The sequence below is a fragment of the Salvelinus alpinus genome, chromosome 11, assembly GCF_045679555.1.
Source record: "Salvelinus alpinus chromosome 11, SLU_Salpinus.1, whole genome shotgun sequence".
In the NCBI taxonomy this organism is placed as follows: Eukaryota; Metazoa; Chordata; class Actinopteri; order Salmoniformes; family Salmonidae; genus Salvelinus; species Salvelinus alpinus.
This window is the reverse complement of record NC_092096.1, coordinates 33,218,128-33,244,837: the sequence shown is the minus strand read 5'-3', so window position 1 is coordinate 33,244,837 and position 26,710 is coordinate 33,218,128. Positions and strand designations below refer to the sequence as shown.

General features: G+C 45.3%; 2 protein-coding genes across 3 annotated transcripts in view; both read right to left on the bottom strand.

The window, feature by feature from the left end:
* Window positions 1–26,710, bottom strand: part of LOC139534022 (carbohydrate sulfotransferase 11-like) — a 114,607-nt gene that overhangs the window by 10,074 nt on the left and 77,823 nt on the right. The window lies entirely within an intron of this gene.
* On the bottom strand, window positions 16,563–19,433 carry LOC139534021 (E3 ubiquitin-protein ligase TRIM39-like). The gene is made up of 2 exons (XM_071332620.1): window positions 19,250–19,433; window positions 16,563–19,001 (listed from the first exon to the last, which is right to left on the bottom strand). The coding sequence occupies exon 2, from the start codon at window positions 18,997–18,999 to the stop codon at window positions 17,362–17,364; it is 1,638 nt and encodes a 545-aa protein (XP_071188721.1). The 5' UTR covers window positions 19,000–19,001; window positions 19,250–19,433; the 3' UTR covers window positions 16,563–17,361.

Genomic DNA, 26,710 nt, shown 5'->3' with positions numbered 1-26,710 from the left:
ATTTCTTTCAGCTTTTATTTCTTTCATCACATTCCCAGTGGGTCAGAAGTTTACATACTCAATTAGTATTTGGTTGCTCTGCCTTTTAAATTGTTTAACTTGGGTCAAACGTTTCGGGTAGCCTTCCACAAGCCTCCCACAATAAGTTGGGTGAATTTTGGCCCGTTCCTCTTGACAGAGCTGGTGTAACTTAGTCAGGTTTGTCGGCCTCCTTGCTCGCACCCGCTTTTTCAGTTCTGCCCACAGCTTTTCTATAGGATTTAAGTCAGGGCTTTGTGATGGCCACTCCAATACCTTGACTCTGTTGTCCTTAAGCCATTTTGCCACAACTTTAGAAGTATGCTTGGGGTCATTGTCCATTTGGAAGTGTCCCGCCCTGACCTCAGAGAGCCGTTTTATTTCTCTATTTGGTTTGGTCAGGATGTGATTTGGGTGGGCATTCTATGTTTTCTATTTCTTTGCTATTGGCCGAGTGTGGTTCCCAATCAGAGGCAACTGTCTATCGTTGTCTCTGATTGGGAATCAAACTTAGGCAGCCTTTTTCCCACCTAATGTTGTGGGTAATTATTTATTTTCTGTGTGTGTTTGTGTGCGCCACGGTTGCATCACGTTTGTTTCTGTTTACCTGTTCTTTTTGTGAAGGTTTCACTACGATTAAAAGGAAATGTGGAATTACATGCACGCTGCGCCTTGGCTCATCTACGACAGGGAGTTTGAAGACAGTGAACGTGACAGGAAGACCCATTTGCGACCAAAATTTAACTTCCTGACTGATGTCTTGAGATGTTGCTTCAATATATCCACATCATTTTCCTCCCTCATGATGCCATCTATCTTGTGAAGTGCACCAGTCCCCCCTGCAGCAAAGCACCCCCACAACATGATGCTGCCAACCACGTGCTTCACAGTTGGAATGGTGTTCTTCAGCTTGCAAGCCTCCCCCTTTTTCCTCCAAACATAACGATGGTCATTATGGCCAAACAGTTCTATTTTTGCTTCATCAGACCAGAGGACATTTCTCAAAAAAGTACAATCTTTGTCCCCATGTGCAGTTGCAAACCGTAGTATGGCTTTTTTATGGCGGTTTTGGAGCAGTGGCTTCTTCCTTGCTGAGCGGCCTTTCAGGTTATGTCGATATAGGACTCGTTTTACTGTGGATATAGATACTTTTGTACCTGTTTCCTCCAGCATCTTCACAAGGTCCTTTGCTGTTGTTCTGGGATTGATTAGCAGAATGCGTCTCCTTCCTGAGCGGTATGACGGCTGCGTGGTCCCATGGTGTTTATACTTGCGTACTATTGTTTGTGCACATGAACGTGGTACCTTCAGGCATTTGGAAATTGCTCCCAAGCATGAACCAGACTTGTGGAGGTCTTGGCTGATTTCTTTTGATTTTCCTATGATGTCAAGCAAAGAGGCACTGAGTTTGAAGGTAGGCCTTGAAATACATTCACAGGTACACCTCAAATTGACTCAAATTATGTCAATTAGCCTATCAGAAGCTTCTAAAGCCATGACATCAATTTCGGGAATTTTCCAAGCTGTTTAAAGGCACAGTCAACTTAGTGTATGTAAACTTCTGACCCACTGGAATTGTGATACAGTGAATTATAAGTGAAATAATCTGTCTGTAAACAATTGTTGGAAAAATTACTTGTGTCATGCACAAAGTAGATGTCCTAACCGACATGGCAAAACTATAGTTTCTTTAAAAGAAATGTGTGGAGTGGTTGAAAAACGAGTTTTAATGACTCCAACCTATGTGTATGTAAACTTCCGACTTCAACTGTACACTATAGAGTGGGAGAGATTGCTTGAGATTGATGGAGGGATGGGAGAGAGAGAGAGAGAAATAGAGAGAGAAGACTAAGAAAGAGAGACAGGGACAGAGAGTGATAAAAAAAAAAAGATAAAAAAAAAGTGTAAGATGCGCATCATTAACCCTGGTGAGTGGACTCTCCTGAGGAGGCAGCAGGGAGAGGAGAACCAGAGGGCAGAAGGACCCTCATCCTCCTCTCTGGACTAGACTACTGTAATAAAGCTGTACTACAGTAATGACAGGGTAGGAGACGTGAGGACAGATAGATAGAGGGAAGGAAAGGAAATAGGGAGAAGGACAGACAGATAGAGGGAAGGAAAGGAAAGAGGGAGAAGGACAGACAGAGGGGAGGAAAGGAAAGAGGGAGAAGGACAGACATAGGGGAGGAAAGGAAAGAGGGAGAAAGACAGACAGAGAGGGAAGGAAAGGAAATGAAAGAGTGAGAAAGACAGACAGGGGGAAGGAATGGACAGGGGGAAGGGGGAAGGATTACGTTGATTGATTGCGTTGATTGATTGCATCACTTCCTGTTGAATCTGCAGACGTGTTGCTGTGCGTTTTGTTGCTGTGCGTTTTGCTGCCAACTTTACTTTGCTAGCTGACAACTTTACGTTTTTTTGTTTTGTTTTTAATTACCGTTTATATTTTTAGTTTTTTTCCATCGCAACTTTTTTCCCTCATTCAACTTTTTCACTCCGGACGCTTTATCTGGACATGGTTCGTCAACACCTTCAACAGCCGAAGCTAAGTAGTAACATAAACATGATGTCTTCTAATTGCAGTCGCTGTACTCATAATATACAGGAGAACGATCGCCTTACGGCGAGAATAGCTGTGCTACAAGCCCAGCTTCAGACGCAATCGTTAGGCAAGGGTAATTTCAGTGTAGGAAAGGAAGAAACAGCGTCTGTGCCACCAGTAAGTACAGATAGTAGTATAAATCCCCCCGCACAGTCCCCGCAGCCGGACAACTTTCTCATGGCTTCTGGAGGGAAACGCTGTAGGAATGCTCAACCGGTGTCGCTTATTCAGCCGACAGAAACTTTCAACCGGTTCTCCCCATTATGTAGCGAGTCGGAGTCTGAGTCTGAGTCTTCTCTTGTCTCTACTCCTCCCGTTACGGGGTCTGAGACGCCGAAGGCTCCCACCATTAGCTCTGACAAATTGAAAACCCTAGTCATTGGCGACTCCATTACCCGCAGTATTAGACTTAAAGCGAATCACCCAGCGATCATACACTGTTTACCAGGGGGCAGGGCTACCGACGTTAAGGCTAATCTAAAGATGGTGCTGGCTAAAGCTAAATCTGGCGAGTGTAGAGAGTATAGAGATATTGTTATCCACGTCGGCACCAACGATGTTAGGATGAAACAGTCAGAGGTCACCAAGTGCAACATAGCTTCAGCGTGTAAATCAGCTAGAAAGATGTGTCGGCATCGAGTAATTGTCTCTGGCCCCCTCCCAGTTAGGGGGAGTGACGAGCTCTACAGCAGAGTCTCAGCACTCAATCGCTGGTTGAAAACTGTTTTCTGCCCCTCCCAAAAGATAGAATTTGTAGATAATTGGCCCTCTTTCTGGGACTCACCCACAAACAGGACCAAGCCTGACCTGCTGAGGAGTGACGGACTCCATCCTAGCTGGAGGGGTGCTCTCATCTTATCTACCAACATAGACAGGGCTCTAACTCCTCTAGCCCCACAATGAAATAGGGTGCAGGCCAGGCAGCAGGCTGTTAGCCAACCTGCCAGCTTAGTGGAGTCTGCCAATAGCACAGTCAGTGTAGTCAACTCAGCCATACCCATTGAGACTGTGTCTGTGCCTCGACCTAGGTTGGGCAAAACTAAACATGGCGGTGTTCGCCTTAGCAATCTTATTAGGATAAAGACCTCCTCCATTCCTGCCATCATTGAAAGAGATCGTGATACCTCACATCTCAAAATAGGGTTACTTAATGTTAGATCCCTCACTTCAAAGGCAGTCATAGTCAATGAACTAATCACTGATCATAATCTTGATGTGATTGGCCTGACTGAAACAAGGCTTAAGCCTGATGAATTTACTGTGTTAAATGAGGCCTCACCTCCTGGTTACACTAGTGACCATATCCCCCGTGCATCCCGCAAAGGCGGAGGTGTTGCTAACATTTACGATAGCAAATTTCAATTTACAAAAAAAAAAATGGCGTTTTCGTCTTTTGAGCTTCTAGTCATGAAATCTATGCAGCCTACTCAATCACTTTTTATAGCTACTGTTTACAGGCCTCCTGGGCCATATACAGCGTTCCTCTCTGAGTTTCCTGAATTCCTATCAGACCTTGTAGTCATAGCAGATCATATTCTAATTTTTGGTGATTTTAATATTCACATGGAGAAGTCCACAGACCCACTCCAAAAGTCTTTCGGAGCCATTATCGACTCAGTGGGTTTTGTCCAACATGTCTCTGGACCTACTCACTGCCACAGTCATACTCTGGACCTAGTTTTGTCCCATGGAATAAATGTTGTAGATCTTAATGTTTTTCCACATAATCCTGGACTATCGGACCACCATTTTATTACGTTTGCAATCGCAACAAATAATCTGCTCAGACCCCAACCAAGGAGCATCAAAAGTCGTGCTATAAATTCTCAGACAACACAAAAATTCCTTGATGCCCTTCCAGACTCCTTCTGCCTACCCAAGGACGTCAGAGGACAAAAATCAGTTAACCACCTAACTGAGGAACTCAATTTAACCTTGCGCAATACCCTAGATGCAGTTGCACCCCTAAAAACGAAAAACATTTGTCATAAGAAACTAGCTCCCTGGTATACAGAAAATACCCGAGCTTTGAAGCCAACTTCCAGGAAATTGGAACGGAAATGGCGCCACACCAAACTGGAAGTCTTCCGACTAGCTTGGAAAGACAGTACCGTGCAGTACCGAAGAGCCCTCACTGCTGCTCGCTCATCCTACTTTTCCAACTTAATCGAGGAAAATAAGAACAATCCAAAATTTCTTTTTGATACTGTTGCGAAACTAACTAAAAAGCAGCATTCCCCAAGAGAGGATGGCTTTCACTTCAGCAGTAATAAATTCATGAACTTCTTTGAGGAAAAGATCATGACCATTAGAAAGCAAATTACGGACTCCTCTTTGAATCTGCGTATTCCTCCAGGGCTTAGCTGTCCTGGATCTGCACAGCTCTGCGAGGGCCTGGGATCGGGAGAGACACTTAAGTGTTTTAGTACTATATCTCTTGACACAATGATGAAAATAATCATGGCCTCTAAACCTTCAAGCTGCATACTGGATCCTATTCCTACTAAACTGCTGAAGGAGCTGCTTCCTGTGCTTGGCCCTCCTATGTTGAACATAATAAACAGCTCTCTATCCACCGGATGTGTACCAAACTCACTAAAAGTGGCAGTGATAAAGCCTCTCTTGAAAAAGCCAAACCTTGACCCGGAAAATATAAAAAACTATCGGCCCATATCGAATCTTCCATTCCTCTCAAAGATTTTAGAAAAAGCTGTTGCGCAGCAACTCACTGCCTTTCTGAAGACAAATAATGTATACGAAATGCTTCAGTCTGGTTTTAGACCCCATCATAGCACTGAGACTGCACTTGTGAAGGTGGTAAATGACCTTTTAATGGCGTCAGACCGAGGCTCTGCATCTGTCCTCGTGCTACTAGACCTTAGTGCTGCCTTTGACACCATCGATCACCACATTCTTTTGGAGAGACTGGAAACCCAAATTGGTCTACACGGACAAGTTCTGGCCTGGTTTAGATCTTACCTGTCGGAAAGATATCAGTTTGTCTCTGTGAATGGTCTGTCCTCTGACAAATCAACTGTACATTTCGGTGTTCCTCAAGGTTCCGTTTTAGGACCACTATTGTTTTCACTATATATTTTACCTCTTGGGGATGTTATTCGAAAACATAATGTTAACTTTCACTGCTATGCGGATGACACACAGCTGTACATTTCAATGAAACATGGTGAAGCCCCAAAATTGCCCTCGCTAGAAGCCTGTGTTTCAGACATAAGGAAGTGGATGGCTGCAAACTTTCTACTTTTAAACTCGGACAAAACAGAGATGCTTGTTCTAGGTCCCAAGAAACAAAGAGATCTTCTGTTAAATCTGACAATTCATCTTGATGGTTGTAAAGTCGTCTCAAATAAAACTGTGAAGGACCTCGGCGTTACTCTTGACCCTGATCTCTCTTTTGACGAACATATCAAGACTGTTTCAAGGACAGCTTTTTTCCATCTACGTAACATTGCTAAAATCAGAAATTTTCTGTCCAAAAATGATGCAGAAAAATTAATCCATGCATTTGTTACTTCTAGGTTAGACTACTGCAATGCTCTACTTTCCGGCTACCCGGATAAAGCACTAAATAAACTTCAGTTAGTGCTAAATACGGCTGCTAGAATCCTGACTAGAACCAAGAAATTTGATCATATTACTCCAGTGCTAGCTTCCCTACACTGGCTTCCTGTTAAGGCAAGGGCTGATTTCAAAGTTTTACTGTTAACCTATAAAGCGTTACATGGGCTTGCTCCTACCTATCTTTCCGAGTTGGTCCTGCCGTACATACCAATACGTACGCTACGGTCACAAGACGCAGGCCTCCTAATTGTCCCTAGAATTTCTAAGCAAACAGCGGGAGGCAGGGCTTTCTCCTATAGATCTCCATTTTTATGGAACAGTCTGCCTACCCATGTGAGAGACGCAGACTCGGTCTCAACCTTTAAGTCTTTACTGAAGACTTATCTCTTCAGTAGGTCATATGATTGAGTGTAGCCTGGCCCAGGAGTGTGAAGGTGAACGGAAAGGCTCTGGAGCAACGAACCGCCCTTGCTGTCTCTGCCAGGCCGGTTCCCCTCTCTCCACTGGGATTCTCTGCCTCTAACCCTGTTACAGGGGCTGAGTCACTGGCTTGCTGGTGCTCTTTCATGCCGTCCCTAGGAGGGGTGCGTCACTTCAGTGGGTTGAGTTACTGACGTGATCTTCCTGTCTGGGTTGGCGCCCCCCCTTGGTTTGTGCTGTGGTGGAGACCTTTGTGGGCTATACTCGGCCTTGTCTCAGGATTGTAAGTTGGTGGTTGAGGATTACCCTCTAGTGGTGCGGGGGCTGTGCTTTGGCAAAGTGGGTGGGGTTATATCCTTCCTATTTGGCCCTGTCCGGGGGTTTCTTCGGATGGGGCCACAGTGTCTCCTGACCGCTCCTGTCTCAGCCTCCAGTATTTATGCTGCAGTAGTTTGTGTCGGGGGGCTAGGGTCAGTTGGTTACCTGGAGTACTTCTCCTGTCTTATCCAGTGTCCTGTGTGAATTTTAAGTATGCTCTCTCTAATTCTCTCGTTCTCTCTTTCTCTCTGAGAACCTGAGCCCTAGGACCATACGTCAGGACTACCGGGCATGATGACACCTTGCTGTCCCCAGTCCGCCTGGCCTTGCTGCTATTCCAGTTTCAACTGTTCTGCCTGTGGTTACGGAACCCCTACCTGTCCCAGACCTGCTGTTTTCAACTCTTAATGATCGGCTATGAAAAGCCAACTGAGATTTATTCCTGATTATTATTTGACCATGCTTGTCATTTATGAACATTTTGAAAATCTTGGCTCTCTCTAATTTTCTCCTTCTCTCTTTCTTTCTCTCGGAGGACCTGAGCCCTAGGACCATACGTCGGGAATACCGGCCGTGGTGACTCCTTGCTGTCCCCAGTCCGCCTGGCCTTGCTGCTATTCCAGTTTCAACTGTTCTGCCTGCGGTTATGGAACCCCTACCTGTCCCAGACCTGCTGTTTTCAACTCTTAATGATCGGCTATGAAAAGCCAACTGAGATTTATTCCTGATTATTATTTGACCATGCTTGTCATTTATGGAAATTTTGAAAATCTTGGCTCTCTCTAATTTTCTCCTTCTCTCTTTCTTTCTCTCGGAGGACCTGGGCCCTAGGACCATGCGTCGGGACTGCCGCCCGTGGTGACTCCTTGCTGTCCCCAGTCCGCCTGGCCTTGCTGCTATTCCAGTTTCAGCTGTTCTGCCTGCGGTTATGGAACCGCCACCTGTCCCAGACCTGTTGTTTTTCAACTCTTGATGATCGGCTATGAAAAGCCAACTGAAAATTATTCATGATTATTATTTGACCATGCTTGTCACTTATGAACATTTTTGAACATCTTGGCATAGTTCTGTTATAATCTCCACCCGGCACAGCCAGAAGAGGACTGGCCACCCCTCATAGCCTGGTTCCTCTCTAGGTTTCTTCCTAGGTTTTGGCCTTTCTAGGGAGTTTTTCCTAGCCACCGTGCTTCTACACCTGCATTACTAGCTGTTTGGGGTTTTAGGCTGGGTGTCTGTACAGCACTTCGAGATATTAGCTGATGTACGAAGGGCTATATAAAATAAAATTGATTGAAAATTGATTGAATGGAAAGAGGGAGAAAAACAGACAGGGGGAAGGAAAGGAAAGAGGGGGGAAGGAAAGGAAAGAGGGAGAAGGACAGACAGACAGAGGGGAGGGACAGAATCAAATCAAGTTTATTTTATATAGCCCTTCGTACATCAGCTAATATCTCGAAGTGCTGTACAGAAACCCAGCCTAAAACCCCAAACAGCAAGCAATGCAGGTGTAGAAGCACAGAAAGAGGGAGAAGGACAGACAGAGGGGAGGGACAGAAAGAGGGAGAAGGACAGACAGACAGAGGGGAGGGACAGAAAGAGGGAGAAGGACAGACAGACAGAGAGGGGAGGGACAGAAAGAGGGAGAAGGACAGACAGACAGAGGGGAGGGACAGAAAGAGGGAGAAGGACAGACAGGTAGAGGGGAGGGAAGGAAAGAGATGGACAGACAGGGAAAGGAGAAAGTCAGACAGCCATAAGTGTAGGCAGGAAATCCTTGTCTGCATGCCAGTCTGAAATGGACAGCGACATCCAGCTGTATATCCTGCTCCTGAACATATGCTACACCATACATCTGATGAAACTCTGAAATGGCTCCAACTTTGCAATTGTTCTACCTCTTCCGTGTGTGTGTGTGTGTGTGTGTGTGTGTGTGTGTGTGTGTGTGTGTGTGTGTGTCGGGTCTCATACCAAAACAAGCTCAATGTACTTCATCTTCTTCAGACCACGGGTGCTTCAACCCACCCACGCCTTATTCTCTACTCTATATGTCAACAATTACATTCAACAAACTTCTCCCTGAGGCCAACATTTAGCCTACTGTATGTACACACCTTACAATACCCTCCATTTCAATCAGCTACAGCATACAACACCAGAACAAAATATACACATTAAGCTCTTGGCATCCTATACATTATCCTACAGAAAACACACAGAAAACACACAGGATAACATAACATAACATAACGTGTGTGTGTGTGTGTGTGTGTGTGTGTGTGTGTGTGTGTGTGTGTGTGTGTGTGTGTGTGTGTGTGTGTCACTGACGGCAGTCTGCCTCCCTCCTAGTCCATTGGACCTTGCTGGTCCTCCAGTCTCAAGGCAGATGTAATGTACATCTTGTGAGTGAAGGCAGCCATTTTGTGCCCATGCACAATAGAAGGAATAGAAGGAGCGCAGTTGGCAGGGTAACTGCTTGGCTGGCTGACACACACTCTCTCTCTCACTGCATTTACTGTCAGTCTCTGTAGTCCATTTGGGCTTAAAACAATGTCATTGATCATCCTTGAGCTGTTTCTACAACTTGATTGGAGTCCACCTGTGGTAAATGCAATGTATTGGACATGATTTGGAAAGGCACACACCTGCCTATATAAGGTCCCACAGTTAACAGTGCACGTCACAGCAAAAACCACGCAATGAGGTTGAAGGAATTGTCTGTAGAGCTCCGAGACAGGATTGTGCCGAGACACAGATATGGGGGAAGGGTACCAAAAAAATTCTGTAGCATTGAAGGTCCCCAAGAAGAGTTTGTTACATAACAGACAGGATCATGTTATTGACCAGGTCGGGCTCAGTCACATGTCTGGATGGAAGTGTAGGACTACTGTATGGGTCAATACATAGCTGAATAATCTGACTGACATCAAATCAATAACTAGCATCCTACTACAACTCACTCGCTCACTCAGTGTGTGTTTTCACCTCTTCTCTCCTAATCCACAGCTAAGAAGCCCCTTGAGACTATTACATTTAATCTCACACAATAATACAACAATCTGGTTTTGCGACATTGCCAAGGGTGAAAAGAGCAGAAAATAGAAAACGATTTATTTTCCCACCCAGCCGAGGAACTGCACAGCTGGCAAAGGCATTGTCTGAATTTCATTTTCAATTTTCTCATGCTCTTCTCCTAAATTGTATTTGGAAGCAACTAAAGCATCTGCAATGGTCAGGGATAAACACGTCAGCATGCTGCAAGCTGTACATTTCCCAATGTCAGATTCTGCTGTGTGTGTGAGCTGCTCTCGGGCTCTCCACATTGCTCTACAACCAGGGAGGAGTGACGCTCCCTCACTCTTTTCAATTTGACAATACACAGAGCAGGTAAAACTTTCCCTGAAAAACGTTCTAAATAAAGTATATTTAATTACAACAAAAATTCCATGACAAACTAAATAAATATGTATAGCAGCCTAGAGGTAAATGGTGGTTTCTTCCCCGTCTTCTCTCTGTCGATTGTAAGAAGGATGAAGAACTATAGACTAGCCTAGTGGTTAGAGCGTTGGGCCAGTAACCGAAAGGTTGCTGGATCGAATCCCCGAGCTGACAAGGTAAAAATCTGCCGTTCTGCCCCTGAGCAAGGCAGTTAACCCACTGTTCCCCAGGCGCCGAAGACATCGATGTCGATTAAGGCAGCCCCCCGCACCTCTCTGATTCAGAGGGGTTGGGTTAAATGTGGAAGACACATTTCAGTTGAATGCATTCAGTTGTACAACTGACTAGGTTTCCCCCTTTCCCTTGGCCAAGGAAAAAAAAAGGTTCACCATGTGTCTGCCTTGATGTTCATTAAACTTCACCCCCCCCCCCCCCCCAGAACTATATGTGACCACAGGGTTACGGCGACACCGTTCTCCCAAGGACACCCAAACCTGAGTGGCCACCACGGACACCCAACCTGAGTGGTCACCACGGACACCCAACCTGAGTGGTCACCACGGACACCCAACCTGAGTGGCCACCACGGACACCCAACCTGAGTGGCCACCACGGACACCCAACCTGAGTGGCCACCACGGACAGCCAACCTGAGTGGCCACCACGGACACCCAACCTGAGTGGCCACCACGGACACCCAACATGAGTGGCCACCACGGACACCCAACCTGAGTGGCCACCACAAAGCCCAAGGAGCCTGATCCTCTCTGGGGAAGTTGCTATAGCCCTGCTTGGGATACTTAGCCACTATTGGTGGAGACACAGGGTCCATTCTAGCTTAGTAGGCCTTTGTCAGGGTGGGAAATTGGAAATGTGAATTGGGCCAAGTTGGAGGTAATGGTGGCAGGTAGCCTAGCAGATAAGAGCGTTGGGCAAGTAACCAAAATGTTGCTGGTTTGAATCCCGAGCCGGCAAGGAGGAAAAATCTGCAGTTCTGCCCCGGGGATGATTTCATTTTCAAAGTTACATATCTTGAAAACTTGAGTGCTAACAAGCAAAACATTTTGGGACTATGTCAACAATGGACTAATGAAACAAAAACGAAATGATAGTTTGAGTGGAAATGTCCTTTAAAATGCCAACTCATCAAGATCTGTTGCCTAAGCCTAATAGTCCTACTCATGACTTATTATTACAAATAGAAGATTCACTTCTCACAATAGTGGGCATTTATTAAAGTTAGATCAAAGCTGAAGCAATGTCTCGCATGATCACAATGATTCATTCACATGGAGGAAACCTGGCACCATCCCTACGATGAAGCACGGTGGTGGCAGCATCATGCTGTGGGGGTGTTTTTCAGCGGCAGCGACAGGGAGACTAGACAGGATTGAGGCAAAGAGTGGTCCTTGATGAAAACCTGCTCCAGAGCACTCAGGACCTCAGACTGGGTTGAAGGTTCACCTTCCAACAGGACAACCCTTAGCACACAGCCAAGACAATGCAGGAGTGGCTTCGGGACAAGTCTCTGAATGTCCTTGAGTGGCCCAGCCAGAGCCCGGACCTGAACCCGATCGAACATCTCTGGAGAGACCTGAAAAAAGCTGTGCAGCGACGCTCCCCATCCAACCTGACAGAGCTTGAAAAGATCTGCAGAGAAGAATGGGAGAAACTCCCCAAATAAAGTTGTGCCAAGCTTGTAGCGTCATACCCAAGAAGACTCAAGACTGTAATTGCTGCCAAAGGTGCTTCAACAAAGTACTGAGTAAAGGGTCTGAATACTTATGTAAATGTGATATCATTTTTTTATTTTTAATACATTTACAAAAATGTCTAAAATCCGTTTTTTGGTCATTATGGGGTATTGTGTGTAGATTGATGAAGGATTTTTTATTTTTTTTAATCAATTTTAGAATAAGGCTGTAACATAACAAGATGTGGAAAAGGTAAAGGGGTCTGAAATCTTTGTGAATGCACTGTATGTGTACTAAAGTAGTAAAAAGTTAAATATCTGGTCCCATATTCATTGCATGCAATGACTACATCAAGCTTGTGACTACAAATTTGTTGGATGCATTTGCTGTATGTTTTGGTTGCGTTTCAGATAATTTTGTGCCAAATAGCTATTAAAGGGTAAATAATGTATTGTGTCATTTTGGAGTCACTTAAATAAGAATAGAATATGTTTCTAAACAATTCTACGTTAATGTGGATGCTACCATGATTACGGATAATCCTGAATGAATCGTGAATAAGGATGAGTGAGAAAGTTAGATGCACAAAATATCGTACAACCCCCCCCAAACATTTTTTGGGGGGGGTATGATATTTGTGCATCTGAAAGATTCTTTGTGATGCATGACTACAGATTATGACATTCTAAATATATTTATTCTACTGCCAAGTTCGATTTTCGGATTAAAACTCAGTATGTGTGATTGACAGGAGAAACGATCAGAGGGGCAGAGTTTTTACCACCATCATTAAGACAGGGGCAGAATAATGGATGGAGTTTCTCAGTGAAGGTGCAGCCAGTGAAAGAGTTCATATGAGACCTAGCCTCCACATCATAAAAGGAGACCTGACCTCCACATCATAAAAGGAGACCTGACCCTCCTCATAATCCACAAACACCCCCACCTTCTGGGGCTTCTCTCTCAGGGAGAGGGGGACATCAGGGCCAGCTAGAGCCTTGTACACAGTTCATTTTCTCAGCCACACAGTCCAGTATCCATTCTTAGGGCTCAGTGTGATCTTCCCCTTCCTGCTGATGGACTCTCTGGCCACTCCTAAATCCCAGTCAGTCTTCCCCTTAACTGTCACCTTATAGTAAAATCTCCCTGCAGAGAAGCCCTCCATTCCCAAGACATTTACACTTTTATTAAACCTCGTTGAGGTATTCGGACGATTCTTCCGTGTGTCTCCATGTCTCACCTGTTTCCCATCCTCAGACAGGATGAGTTTGGGAGGTCCCGTGTGGCTCAGTTGGTAGAGCATGGCGCTTGCAACGCCAGGGTTGTGGGTTCATTCCCCACGGGGGGACCAGGATGAATATGTATGAACTTTCCAATTTGTAAGTCGCTCTGGATAAGAGCGATAAGATTAAATGTAAATGTAATGCTGTATCAGGGTCTAGAGTCACATCCACTGCGCACCACAGGGGCCTGTGTGGATGGAACATTCTTGACAGGATTCCTTGTAATGCTGTAAAATCCCTGAGTCCCAAAAAACGTTCAGCCTCACTCATAGCGATGCCTATTTTCTAAGATTTCTTCTTTGTTTGCGATGTGCAGTTTATAACCAATGCAATAAACGATACAAAGTCCACCTTTTGAACATGCTACATGTCAGGATCCTATTGGCTAGTAACATTTACTGATGTCTCTAATCTAACTACCATGGCTTCTTCAACATTACTCCCTTATTCCACTCTTCTTACCACCTCTGGATCAGAGACATGCTGGACAGCCTTTATTCTTGTCACCTCAGTCTCCTTCTTCCTAACAGGGCACTTCATGAATTCGGGTGCTTGATCGCCACCACAATTGCAGCATTTCACCTCAACTGGCATCCGATACTTCTCCCATCTACATACACTTGACACACGTCCAAATAGTTGACATTCATTACAATGCAAGGGTTTGGGCACGAAGGCTCTAACAGGATCTCTCGCATAACTCAAATATACACATGAAGGGAGAGTCTTCCTCAAAGAACAAAATAATGGATGGAATGGGCTTCCTCACTCCATCCACCATACGGGTCAGTCGGCGTGCACCAACCACTGGGCTTCCTCACTCCATCCACCATACGGGTCAGTCGGCGTGCACCAACCACTGGGCTTCCTCACTCCATCCACCATACGGGTCAGTCGGCGTGCACCAACCACTGGGCTTCCTCACTCCATCCACCATACGGGTCAGTCGGCGTGCACCAACCACTGGGCTTCCTCACTCCATCCACCATACGGGTCAGTCGGCGTGCACCAACCACTGGGCTTCCTCACTCCATCCACCATACGGGTCAGTCGGCGTGCACCAACCACTGGGCTTCCTCACTCCATCCACCATACGGGTCAGTCGGCGTGCACCAACCACTGGGCTTCCTCACTCCATCCACCATACGGGTCAGTCGGCGTGCACCAACCACTGGGCTTCCTCACTCCATCCACCATACGGGTCAGTCGGCGTGCACCAACCACTGGGCTTCCTCACTCCATCCACCATACGGGTCAGTCGGCGTGCACCAACCACTGGGCTTCCTCACTCCATCCACCATACGGGTCAGTCGGCGTGCACCAACCACTGGGCTTCCTCACTCCATCCACCATGCGGGTCAGTCGGCGTGCACCAACCACTGGGCTTCCTCACTCCATCCACCATACGGGTCAGTCGGCGTGCACCAACCACTGGGCTTCCTCACTCCATCCACCATACGGGTCAGTCGGCGTGCACCAACCACTGGGCTTCCTCACTCCATCCACCATACGGGTCAGTCTGCGTGCACCAACCACTGGGCTTCCTCACTCCATCCACCATGCGGGTCAGTCGGCGTGCACCAACCACTGGGCTTCCTCACTCCATCCACCATACGGGTCAGTCTGCGTGCACCAACCACTGGGCTTCCTCACTCCATCCACCATACGGGTCAGTCTGCGTGCACCAACCACTGGGCTTCCTCACTCCATCCACCATGCGGGTCAGTCGGCGTGCACCAACCACTGGGCTTCCTCACTCCATCCACCATACGGGTCAGTCGGCGTGCACCAACCACTGGGCTTCCTCACTCCATCCACCATACGGGTCAGTCGGCGTGCACCAACCACTGGGCTTCCTCACTTCATCCACCATACGGGTCAGTCTGCGTGCACCAACCACTGGGCTTCCTCACTCCATCCACCATACGGGTCAGTCGGCGTGCACCAACCACTGGGCTTCCTCACTCCATCCACCATACGGGTCAGTCGGCGTGCACCAACCACTGCCTCTATTTCTTCAGTTACATCCTTTGCTCTCACTTCCAGCCCCACTTGCAGATCCACACACAACACATTACAATTCTATATCTTTTCCAGGGGCAAAGCACACACTTTCTGCTCCTCGGACACACAAAACCCCCAAATAAACAAATGTATTATTCTTTTCTCTTCAAAACGGATCTCCCAGATATCTTGATCGAACAAGAACCCTCACTGACTAAAGAACAGTCAGAACCAGGCTTGGATTTACTATACCCCACGGCAACTTCACTTATCGTTTCCCTTTTTGTTTACCACTGTAATCCATTCCTTCTCTGTCTCATCACTCGATGGTCCATCAGTTTAAAAACCTCCTCCTCCATCATCTTTCCAGTGAATTTCCTCCCTGCAGCAGTCCTCCTCCCCTCATAATACTGCCATGAGCTTTTATCTTCCTGGAATAGAGTTAAAGGGCAACTCCACCACTTGTCAACCTCATTTTCATTGTCTCCAGCACAATACCACTATCAACGTACACGACACGACCAAAAGTGTGTGGACACCTGCTCATATGGAGTTGGTCCCCCCTTTGCTGCTATAACAGCCTCCACTCTTCTGGGAAGGCTTTCCACTAGATGCTGGAACACTGCTGCGGGGACTTGCTTCCATTCAGCCACAAAAGCATTAGTGAGGTTGGGGCACTGATGTGGGGTTAACAAGTTATACACGGTCACATCAAAGTTAAAACATTTTCAAAAAACTGTGATTTTCAAACACTATGAGATTCGCGGGGACGTGGGGCGCAAGAAAATACCCTCCCTCTGGCTAGAAACTCATTGCAGGTTTTGAAAATCCTTTTTTTACAACTTTTAATCCTACTGTACCCTGTGATGTCACAGAGGAACATTTCTTTTGACCTTTCTTCTTATCTTTTTATCCACTGATCATAAAAACTCACAATTTTCACATAATATTCTGTAGACACTGGTTTCGTGCTGAATATGAGGTTGAAAAGGGGAATAATTGCCCTTTAACCCTTTATATGGCTGAACCTTTTCTCTCGGGTGCTTATTTATAGTTGTTTTAAGTTTGGATTTATGGCATGGCATGGGTTTAACGTCAACAATCAGATGTCCTGTCATATCTGTCTCTCTTTCATTCCTCTTCATTCATTCACTCACTTGTTATCTTACTCTATTCACAATGAATGTGCAGACAGGCAGACAGACAAGGTGCCATAACAGGTGACTTTATTTGTAAAGCATGAAATATGATTTTTGATACGCAGGGTAGCCTAGTAGTTAGAGCGTTGGACTAGTAACCGAAAGGTTGCAAGATTGAATCCCCGAACTGACAAGGTAAAAATCTGTCGTTCTGCCCCTGAACAAGGCAGTTAACCCACTGTTCCTAGGCTGTCATTGAAAATAAGAATTTGTTCTTAACATACTTGCCTAGTTAAATGAAGGTTAAATAAAATAATAAAAATAATTGTGGTGATGAGACAGCAAAACCACAAAATAAACACACCATTTCCATATGAAATCCACCTCAGTATACCTCCACTATTCCAAACGGATGTCATAGCCATCACTACTGTAAACATTGGGGACAGCAGGCCTACTACAAAGAATTCCAATTTGGTCAATATTCAAGTGGATTTAATTTTCTAAAGATCCTGAATTTTACTACAGGCACATCTCAGTTCATTATAGGTGGATCAACATATATATACAGTGCAAACAATACATGAGCTTAAAAAACAAACATGTTGCTTATATTATCTCATGATCAGAAATTCCTCTGAAATGTAACTCCCAGATATGAATCATATTGTCATTGTTATGATCCTGGGGAGATGTTATCATATCTTACAATGCTGCTGCATACTGTAGGCTACTCATCATGTCTAACAGACTGACATGATGCTGATAACAAACAACAACCACGTCAGTAGGAATATTACATTGAAATGTTCTCTGATGTAGGACAACAGATGAAATGTACACATTTCAGTAGATTTTCAAGTTTAACGTCATTCTGTGTCATTGACAGGAGAAATGATCAGAGGGGCAGAGTTTTTACCACCATCATTACTACAGAGACAGAAGTATGGATAGAGTTTCTCAGTGAAGGTGCAGCCAGTGAAAGAGTAGATATGAGACCTGGCCTCCACATCATAAAAGGAGACCTGACCCTCCTCATAATCCACAAACACCCCGACCTTCTGGGGCTTCTCTCTCAGGGAGAGGGGGACACTGGGATTAGCAAGAGCATTGTATTCTCCATTCCTCAGCCATACAGTCCAGTATCCATCCTCAGGACTTAGAGTGATTTGCCCCTTCCTGTTGATGGACTCTCTGGCCACTCCTAAATCCCAGTCAGTCTTCCCCTTAACTGTCACCTTATAGTAAAATCTCCCTGAGGACAAGCCCTCCTTTCCCAAGATACAGTGACAGGTGGAAAACCTAACTAGCTTGTCTGGGAGATCCTGCTCTGTGATTCCATCTCTCACCTGTTTCCCATCCTCAGACATGATGAGTTTGGCATGTGCTGTATCAGGATCCAGAGTCACATCCACTGCATACTGCTGAATCCTCTTCAGTTTGACTTCAGGCAGCTTCTCCATCTCTTTATTCAGTGTCTCCTCCAGTTGAGACACAGCTTTCCTAACAGTCCCCACACACAGATCACTGTGAACACTGATCTCAGACCAGTCTCTGGTGTCTGGAGGGGTGCACAGGGATGGGAAGCTCTGGAGGAGGTGGAGGTGGTCCTCAGTGTGTGAGAGCTGCTCCACCTCAGTGCTTCTCCTCTGTAGCTCAGTGATTTCCTGCTCCAGCTCTTTAATGAGCCCTTCAGCCTGCCTCTCTGCTGCTTTCAGCTTCTCCTCAATCACCTCAATGAGCTCAGCCTGGCTTCTCTCAATGGAGCGCACCAGAGCAGTGAAGACCTGTACACTGTCTGATATCTCTCTCTCTGCCTCTCTCTTGCTGTGATCTACTGAGTGTTTGATCTCCTGAACCTTCTGCAGTCTCTCCTGGATCATCTGCTGCACTTCTGCCTCAGTCTTCCCCAGTTGAGCCTTCCTCTCTCCATACTCTTCCTCTAGAGGGACAGAGTCATGAGTCATGTGGTCTGCTTTCAAGCACAAGACACAAAGAAACATCTGGTCAGTCCTACAGAACAGCTCCAGGAGTCGCTCGTGCTTCTTGCACATCCTGTCTTCCAGGTTCTCCACAGGGTTGATTAGCTTGTGTCTCTTTAAGGCTGCGACTCTCTGATGAGGCTCCAGGTGAGTCTCACAGTAAGAGGTCTGACACACCAGGCAGGACTTCAGGGCCTTGAGCTTTGTCCCAGTGCAGAAGTCACAGGACACTTCCACAATTATGGCAGAGCATTGGTCCGGGCTGCTGGTAGCTTTCACTTCAACTGTCTGTCTGAACTGAGCAGCCATCTCAGAAATTAAAGTATTGACAAATAGATCTGGTCTCTTATCAAATGTATTTTTACACATGGGACACTGGCACAGGACATTGCTGTCCCAGTACTTTGTGATACAGGCCTTGCAGAAGTTGTGTCCACATGGACTAGAGACTGGCTCAGTGAACACATCCAGACAGATAGAGCACAGGAACTGCTCTTCAGACAGGAGACAGCCGGAGGTGGCCATATCTAGACAGAGACCAAAAGTGAAACCGAAAAGCATTTCTTGGAATCAGTCAGTTCTTGATAGATTTAGCTTTAGAGTTGTCAACATTGTCTTATCTGATGATATTAACAAATGTTGATACATGATGATACAACATAGATAACTGTAGATTGAAAAGAGTAACATAACGTAGAATCTGCATCAATAAAAAAGGAAATATACACAGTAAACACAGTGAAGCTTAACTTTCCACGTCAATCTCTCTGCTCACCTGTATCTTTTTGTTATCTCTGTCCTTTCTGTTTGTGGTGTCAAAGGGTAGGAGAGTCAGCGTGTAGTCTGAACGTGTTGCTATTTAGTAGAGTTCTGAAGTGCTGGAGAGTTTGGACCCGTAAACAATATACTGTACGTCTCTCTACTTCAGTTTCAGTTCAACAAAGTGACGTTAGTAATGCTCCTCCCCACCAGATACTGCTGTGCGATTCTCTTCCTGAAACAGTTAACCCTTTACAAGGCTGAACTGTAACTGATTGTCATATTGATTAAAACAGTATTGGATAAACCAGGACTAAAGTCACTACAGCTTTTACATTACTCTTCCTAGAATCACAATGTTAGAATCACCGCGGTCAACACACACACACACACACACACACACACACACACACACACACACACACACACACACACACACACACACACACACACACACACACACACACACACACACACACACACACACACACACACACACACACACACACACACACACACACACACACGCAGTGTAGAGGACTGAGGGCAGTCTGTCTCTGACCCCGCTGCTCCTCTTCACTCCCACAGCCTAGCATTCACAGGCCACGCAGGCATGAAGCTGACAGTTTACCAATCACACACCTGCACCATTGCAGGGGCATCACTCACATTAGGATCCACCTGATTCTACAGCATAAGCTCACATCATCAGACAGCCAGGAGAAAACACAATACATTCTGCAGGAAGAGTTAACCTCTCTTTCTCATACTTATCTCACCTGTAACTCCCCTCCTCTCTTCCCTCTCTCTGTATTATAGAACCAGGAACCACCTGACTTGGACACTGCTCTGTCACCACACACTATAAAACCCTGACAAGGTTACTGTTTTGTGGGGTAAAATCATATTTTCCACAGAGGGCAGACCAGGCGGTATGAGTTTACCATAATGCCATTTATGAGGAGCAAGACCAGACAGAGAAATAAATAGTTCAATAAAAGTTCAATAAAAAATAAAAACATTTAAAAGACAAGACAGGGAGCTTCTTGCAACCCTCTTCCAGAGAAATAGTGTAACAAGGCTTCAGGTCAGTGAAATCTCATGTGAGGACAGAGAGGAAAAGATGGGAGAGAGGAAAGAAGAGAGGAGAGTGAGAGGAGAGAGGGGAGAAGAGGAGAGGGAGAGGAAGAGGAGAGGGAGAGGAGAGAGGGGAGAAGAGGGGAGGGAGAGGAGAGAGGGGAGAAGAGGAGAGGGAGAGGAAGAGGAGAGGGAGAGGAGAGAGGGGAGAAGAGGGGAGGGAGAGGAGAGAGGGGAGAAGAGGAGAGGGAGAGGAAGAGGAGAGGGAGAGGAGAGAGGGGAGAAGAGGGGAGGGAGAGGAGAGAGGGGAGAAGAGGAGAGGGAGAGGGAGAGGGGAGAGGGAAGAAGAGGAGAGCGAGAGGAAGCTTTGTTGAAAGGGAGCAATGTCTATGGCAGCAGCACAACACAGGAAGTTTCCACTGGCTCTGTCCAGACAACACGGGTCCATACACACACACACACACACACACACACACACACACACACACACACACACACACACACACACACACACACACACACACACACACACACACACACACACACACACACACACACACACACACACACACACACACACACACACACACACACACACACACACAAAAGTACTAAGTGAGGTGACACTGACACCACACCCTGAGATGGCCGATTTAGATAAGGGGCGTGTGGAATATCTAATACCTCCACTATCCCATCTCTCCCTGCCAAACTGACACTAAATACATGTAACCAGATAATAGAGACAGGTTCTCAGGGGAAATAAAACCAGAGAGAGAGAGAGAGAAAGTGAGAGGGAGCTCCTGTGAAAATTAACCCAGTATTTTTCCACTGCTTCCACGTTACCAGAGTACCAGAGATAGTACAGGTGTATAGTATCTACAGTCTACCAGAGACATGACAGGTGTATAGTATCTACAGTCTACCAGAGGACCAGAGACATGACAGGTGTATAGTATCTACAGTCTACCAGAGGACCAGAGACATGACAGGTGTATAGTATCTACAGTCTACCAGAGGACCAGAGACATGACAGGTGTATAGTATCTACAGTCTACCAGAGGACCAGAGACATGACAGGTGTATAGTATCTACAGTCTACCAGAGGACCAGAGATAGTACAGGTGTATAGTATCTACAGTCTACCAGAGGACCAGAGACATGACAGGTGTATAGTATCTACAGTCTACCAGAGGACCAGAGACATGACAGGTGTATAGTATCTACAGTCTACCAGAGACATGACAGGTGTATAGTATCTACAGTCTACCAGAGACATGACAGGTGTATAGTATCTACAGTCTACCAGAGGACCAGAGACATGACAGGTGTATAGTATCTACAGTCTACCAGAGACATGACAGGTGTATAGTATCTACAGTCTACCAGAGGACCAGAGATAGTACAGGTGTATAGTATCTACAGTCTACCAGAGGACCAGAGACATGACAGGTGTATAGTATCTACAGTCTACCAGAGGACCAGAGACATGACAGGTGTATAGTATCTACAGTCTACCAGACGACCAGAGACATGACAGGTGTATAGTATCTACAGTCTACCAGAGGACCAGAGACATGACAGGTGTATAGTATCTACAGTCTACCAGAGACATGACAGGTGTATAGTATCTACAGTCTACCAGAGACATGACAGGTGTATAGTATCTACAGTCTACCAGAGGACCAGAGACATGACAGGTGTATAGTATCTACAGTCTACCAGAGACATGACAGGTTTATAGTATCTACAGTCTACCAGAGACATGACAGGTGTATAGTATCTACAGTCTACCAGAGGACCAGAGACATGACAGGTGTATAGTATCTACAGTCTACCAGAGGACCAGAGACATGACAGGTGTATAGTATCTACAGTCTACCAGAGACATGACAGGTGTATAGTATCTACAGTCTACCAGAGGACCAGAGACATGACAGGTGTATAGTATCTACAGTCTACCAGAGACATGACAGGTGTATAGTATCTACAGTCTACCAGAGACATGACAGGTGTATAGTATCTACAGTCTACCAGAGACATGACAGGTGTATAGTATCTACAGTCTACCAGAGGACCAGAGACATGACAGGTGTATAGTATCTACAGTCTACCAGAGACATGACAGGTGTATAGTATCTACAATCTACCAGAGACATGACAGGTGTATAGTATCTACAGTCTACCAGAGACATGACAGGTGTATAGTATATACAGTCTACCAGAGGACCAGAGACATGACAGGTGTATAGTATCTACAGTCTACCAGAGACATGACAGGTTTATAGTATCTACAGTCTACCAGAGACATGACAGGTGTATAGTATCTACAGTCTACCAGAGGACCAGAGACATGACAGGTGTATAGTATCTACAGTCTACCAGAGGACCAGAGACATGACAGGTGTATAGTATCTACAGTCTACCAGAGACATGACAGGTGTATAGTATCTACAGTCTACCAGAGGACCAGAGACATGACAGGTGTATAGTATCTACAGTCTACCAGAGACATGACAGGTGTATAGTATCTACAGTCTACCAGAGACATGACAGGTGTATAGTATCTACAGTCTACCAGAGGACCAGAGACATGACAGGTGTATAGTATCTACAGTCTACCAGAGGACCAGAGACATGACAGGTGTATAGTATCTACAGTCTACCAGAGACATGACAGGTTTATAGTATCTACAGTCTACCAGAGACATGACAGGTGTATAGTATCTACAGTCTACCAGAGGACCAGAGACATGACAGGTGTATAGTATCTACAGTCTACCAGAGACATGACAGGTGTATAGTATCTACAGTCTACCAGAGACATGACAGGTGTATAGTATCTACAGTCTACCAGAGACATGACAGGTGTATAGTATCTACAGTCTACCAGAGACATGACAGGTGTATAGTATCTACAGTCTACCAGAGGACCAGAGACATGACAGGTGTATAGTATCTACAGTCTACCAGAGACATGACAGGTGTATAGTATCTACAGTCTACCAGAGGACCAGAGACATGACAGGTGTATAGTATCTACAGTCTACCAGAGACAAGACAGGTTTATAGTATCTACAGTCTACCAGAGACATGACAGGTGTATAGTATCTACAGTCTACCAGAGGACCAGAGACATGACAGGTGTATAGTATCTACAGTCTACCAGAGACATGACAGGTTTATAGTATCTACAGTCTACCAGAGACATGACAGGTGTATAGTATCTACAGTCTACCAGAGACATGACAGGTGTATAGTATCTACAGTCTACCAGAGACATGACAGGTGTATAGTATCTACAGTCTACCAGAGACATGACAGGTGTATAGTATCTACAGTCTACCAGAGGACCAGAGACATGACAGGTGTATAGTATCTACAGTCTACCAGAGGACCAGAGACATGACAGGTGTATAGTATCTACAGTCTACCAGAGGACCAGAGACATGACAGGTGTATAGTATCTACAGTCTACCAGAGGACCAGAGACATGACAGGTGTATAGTATCTACAGTCTACCAGAGACATGACAGGTGTATAGTATCTACAGTCTACCAGAGACATGACAGGTGTATAGTATCTACAGTCTACCAGAGGACCAGAGACATGACAGGTGTATAGTATCTACAGTCTACCAGAGACATGACAGGTTTATAGTATCTACAGTCTACCAGAGACATGACAGGTGTATAGTATCTACAGTCTACCAGAGACATGACAGGTTTATAGTATCTACAGTCTACCAGAGACATGACAGGTGTATAGTATCTACAGTCTACCAGAGGACCAGAGACATGACAGGTGTATAGTATCTACAGTCTACCAGAGGACCAGAGACATGACAGGTGTATAGTATCTACAGTCTACCAGAGGACCAGAGACATGACAGGTGTATAGTATCTACAGTCTACCAGAGGACCAGAGACATGACAGGTGTATAGTATCTACAGTCTACCAGAGACATGACAGGTTTATAGTATCTACAGTCTACCAGAGACATGACAGGTGTATAGTATCTACAGTCTACCAGAGACATGACAGGTGTATAGTATCTACAGTCTACCAGAGGACCAGAGACATGACAGGTGTATAGTATCTACAGTCTACCAGAGGACCAGAGACATGACAGGTGTATAGTATCTACAGTCTACCAGAGACATGACAGGTTTATAGTATCTACAGTCTACCAGAGACATGACAGGTGTATAGTATCTACAGTCTACCAGAGGACCAGAGACATGACAGGTGTATAGTATCTACAGTCTACCAGAGACATGACAGGTGTATAGTATCTACAGTCTACCAGAGGACCAGAGACATGACAGGTGTATAGTATCTACAGTCTACCAGAGACATGACAGGTGTATAGTATCTACAGTCTACCAGAGGACCAGAGACATGACAGGTGTATAGTATCTACAGTCTACCAGAGACATGACAGGTGTATAGTATCTACAGTCTACCAGAGGACCAGAGACATGACAGGTGTATAGTATCTACAGTCTACCAGAGACATGACAGGTGTATAGTATCTACAGTCTACCAGAGGACCAGAGACATGACAGGTGTATAGTATCTACAGTCTACCAGAGACATGACAGGTTTATAGTATCTACAGTCTACCAGAGACATGACAGGTGTATAGTATCTACAGTCTACCAGAGGACCAGAGACATGACAGGTGTATAGTATCTACAGTCTACCAGAGACATGACAGGTGTATAGTATCTACAGTCTACCAGAGGACCAGAGACATGACAGGTGTATAGTATCTACAGTCTACCAGAGACATGACAGGTGTATAGTATCTACAGTCTACCAGAGGACCAGAGACATGACAGGTGTATAGTATCTACAGTCTACCAGAGACATGACAGGTGTATAGTATCTACAGTCTACCAGAGGACCAGAGACATGACAGGTGTATAGTATCTACAGTCTACCAGAGGACCAGAGACATGACAGGTGTATAGTATCTACAGTCTACCAGAGACATGACAGGTGTATAGTATCTACAGTCTACCAGAGACATGACAGGTGTATAGTATCTACAGTCTACCAGAGACATGACAGGTGTATAGTATCTACAGTCTACCAGAGGACCAGAGACATGACAGGTGTATAGTATCTACAGTCTACCAGAGACATGACAGGTGTATAGTATCTACAGTCTACCAGAGACATGACAGGTGTATAGTATCTACAGTCTACCAGAGACATGACAGGTGTATAGTATCTACAGTCTACCAGAGACATGACAGGTTTATAGTATCTACAGTCTACCAGAGACATGACAGGTTTATAGTATCTACAGTCTACCAGAGACATGACAGGTGTATAGTATCTACAGTCTACCAGAGACATGACAGGTTTATAGTATCTACAGTCTACCAGAGACATGACAGGTGTATAGTATCTACAGTCTACCAGAGACATGACAGGTTTATAGTATCTACAGTCTACCAGAGACATGACAGGTGTATAGTATCTACAGTCTACCAGAGACATGACAGGTTTATAGTATCTACAGTCTACCAGAGACATGACAGGTGTATAGTATCTACAGTCTACCAGAGACATGACAGGTTTATAGTATCTACAGTCTACCAGAGACATGACAGGTGTATAGTATCTACAGTCTACCAGAGGACCAGAGACATGACAGGTGTATAGTATCTACAGTCTACCAGAGACATGACAGGTGTATAGTATCTACAGTCTACCAGAGACATGACAGGTGTATAGTATCTACAGTCTACCAGAGACATGACAGGTGTATAGTATCTACAGTCTACCAGAGACATGACAGGTTTATAGTATCTACAGTCTACCAGAGACATGACAGGTGTATAGTATCTACAGTCTACCAGAGGACCAGAGACATGACAGGTGTATAGTATCTACAGTCTACCAGAGACATGACAGGTGTATAGTATCTACAGTCTACCAGAGACATGACAGGTGTATAGTATCTACAGTCTACCAGAGACATGACAGGTGTATAGTATCTACAGTCTACCAGAGACATGACAGGTGTATAGTATCTACAGTCTACCAGAGACATGACAGGTTTATAGTATCTACAGTCTACCAGAGGACCAGAGACATGACAGGTGTATAGTATCTACAGTCTACCAGAGACATGACAGGTGTATAGTATCTACAGTCTACCAGAGGACCAGAGACATGACAGGTGTATAGTATCTACAGTCTACCAGAGACATGACAGGTGTATAGTATCTACAGTCTACCAGAGGACCAGAGACATGACAGGTGTATAGTATCTACAGTCTACCAGAGACATGACAGGTGTATAGTATCTACAGTCTACCAGAGGACCAGAGACATGACAGGTTTATAGTATCTACAGTCTACCAGAGACATGACAGGTGTATAG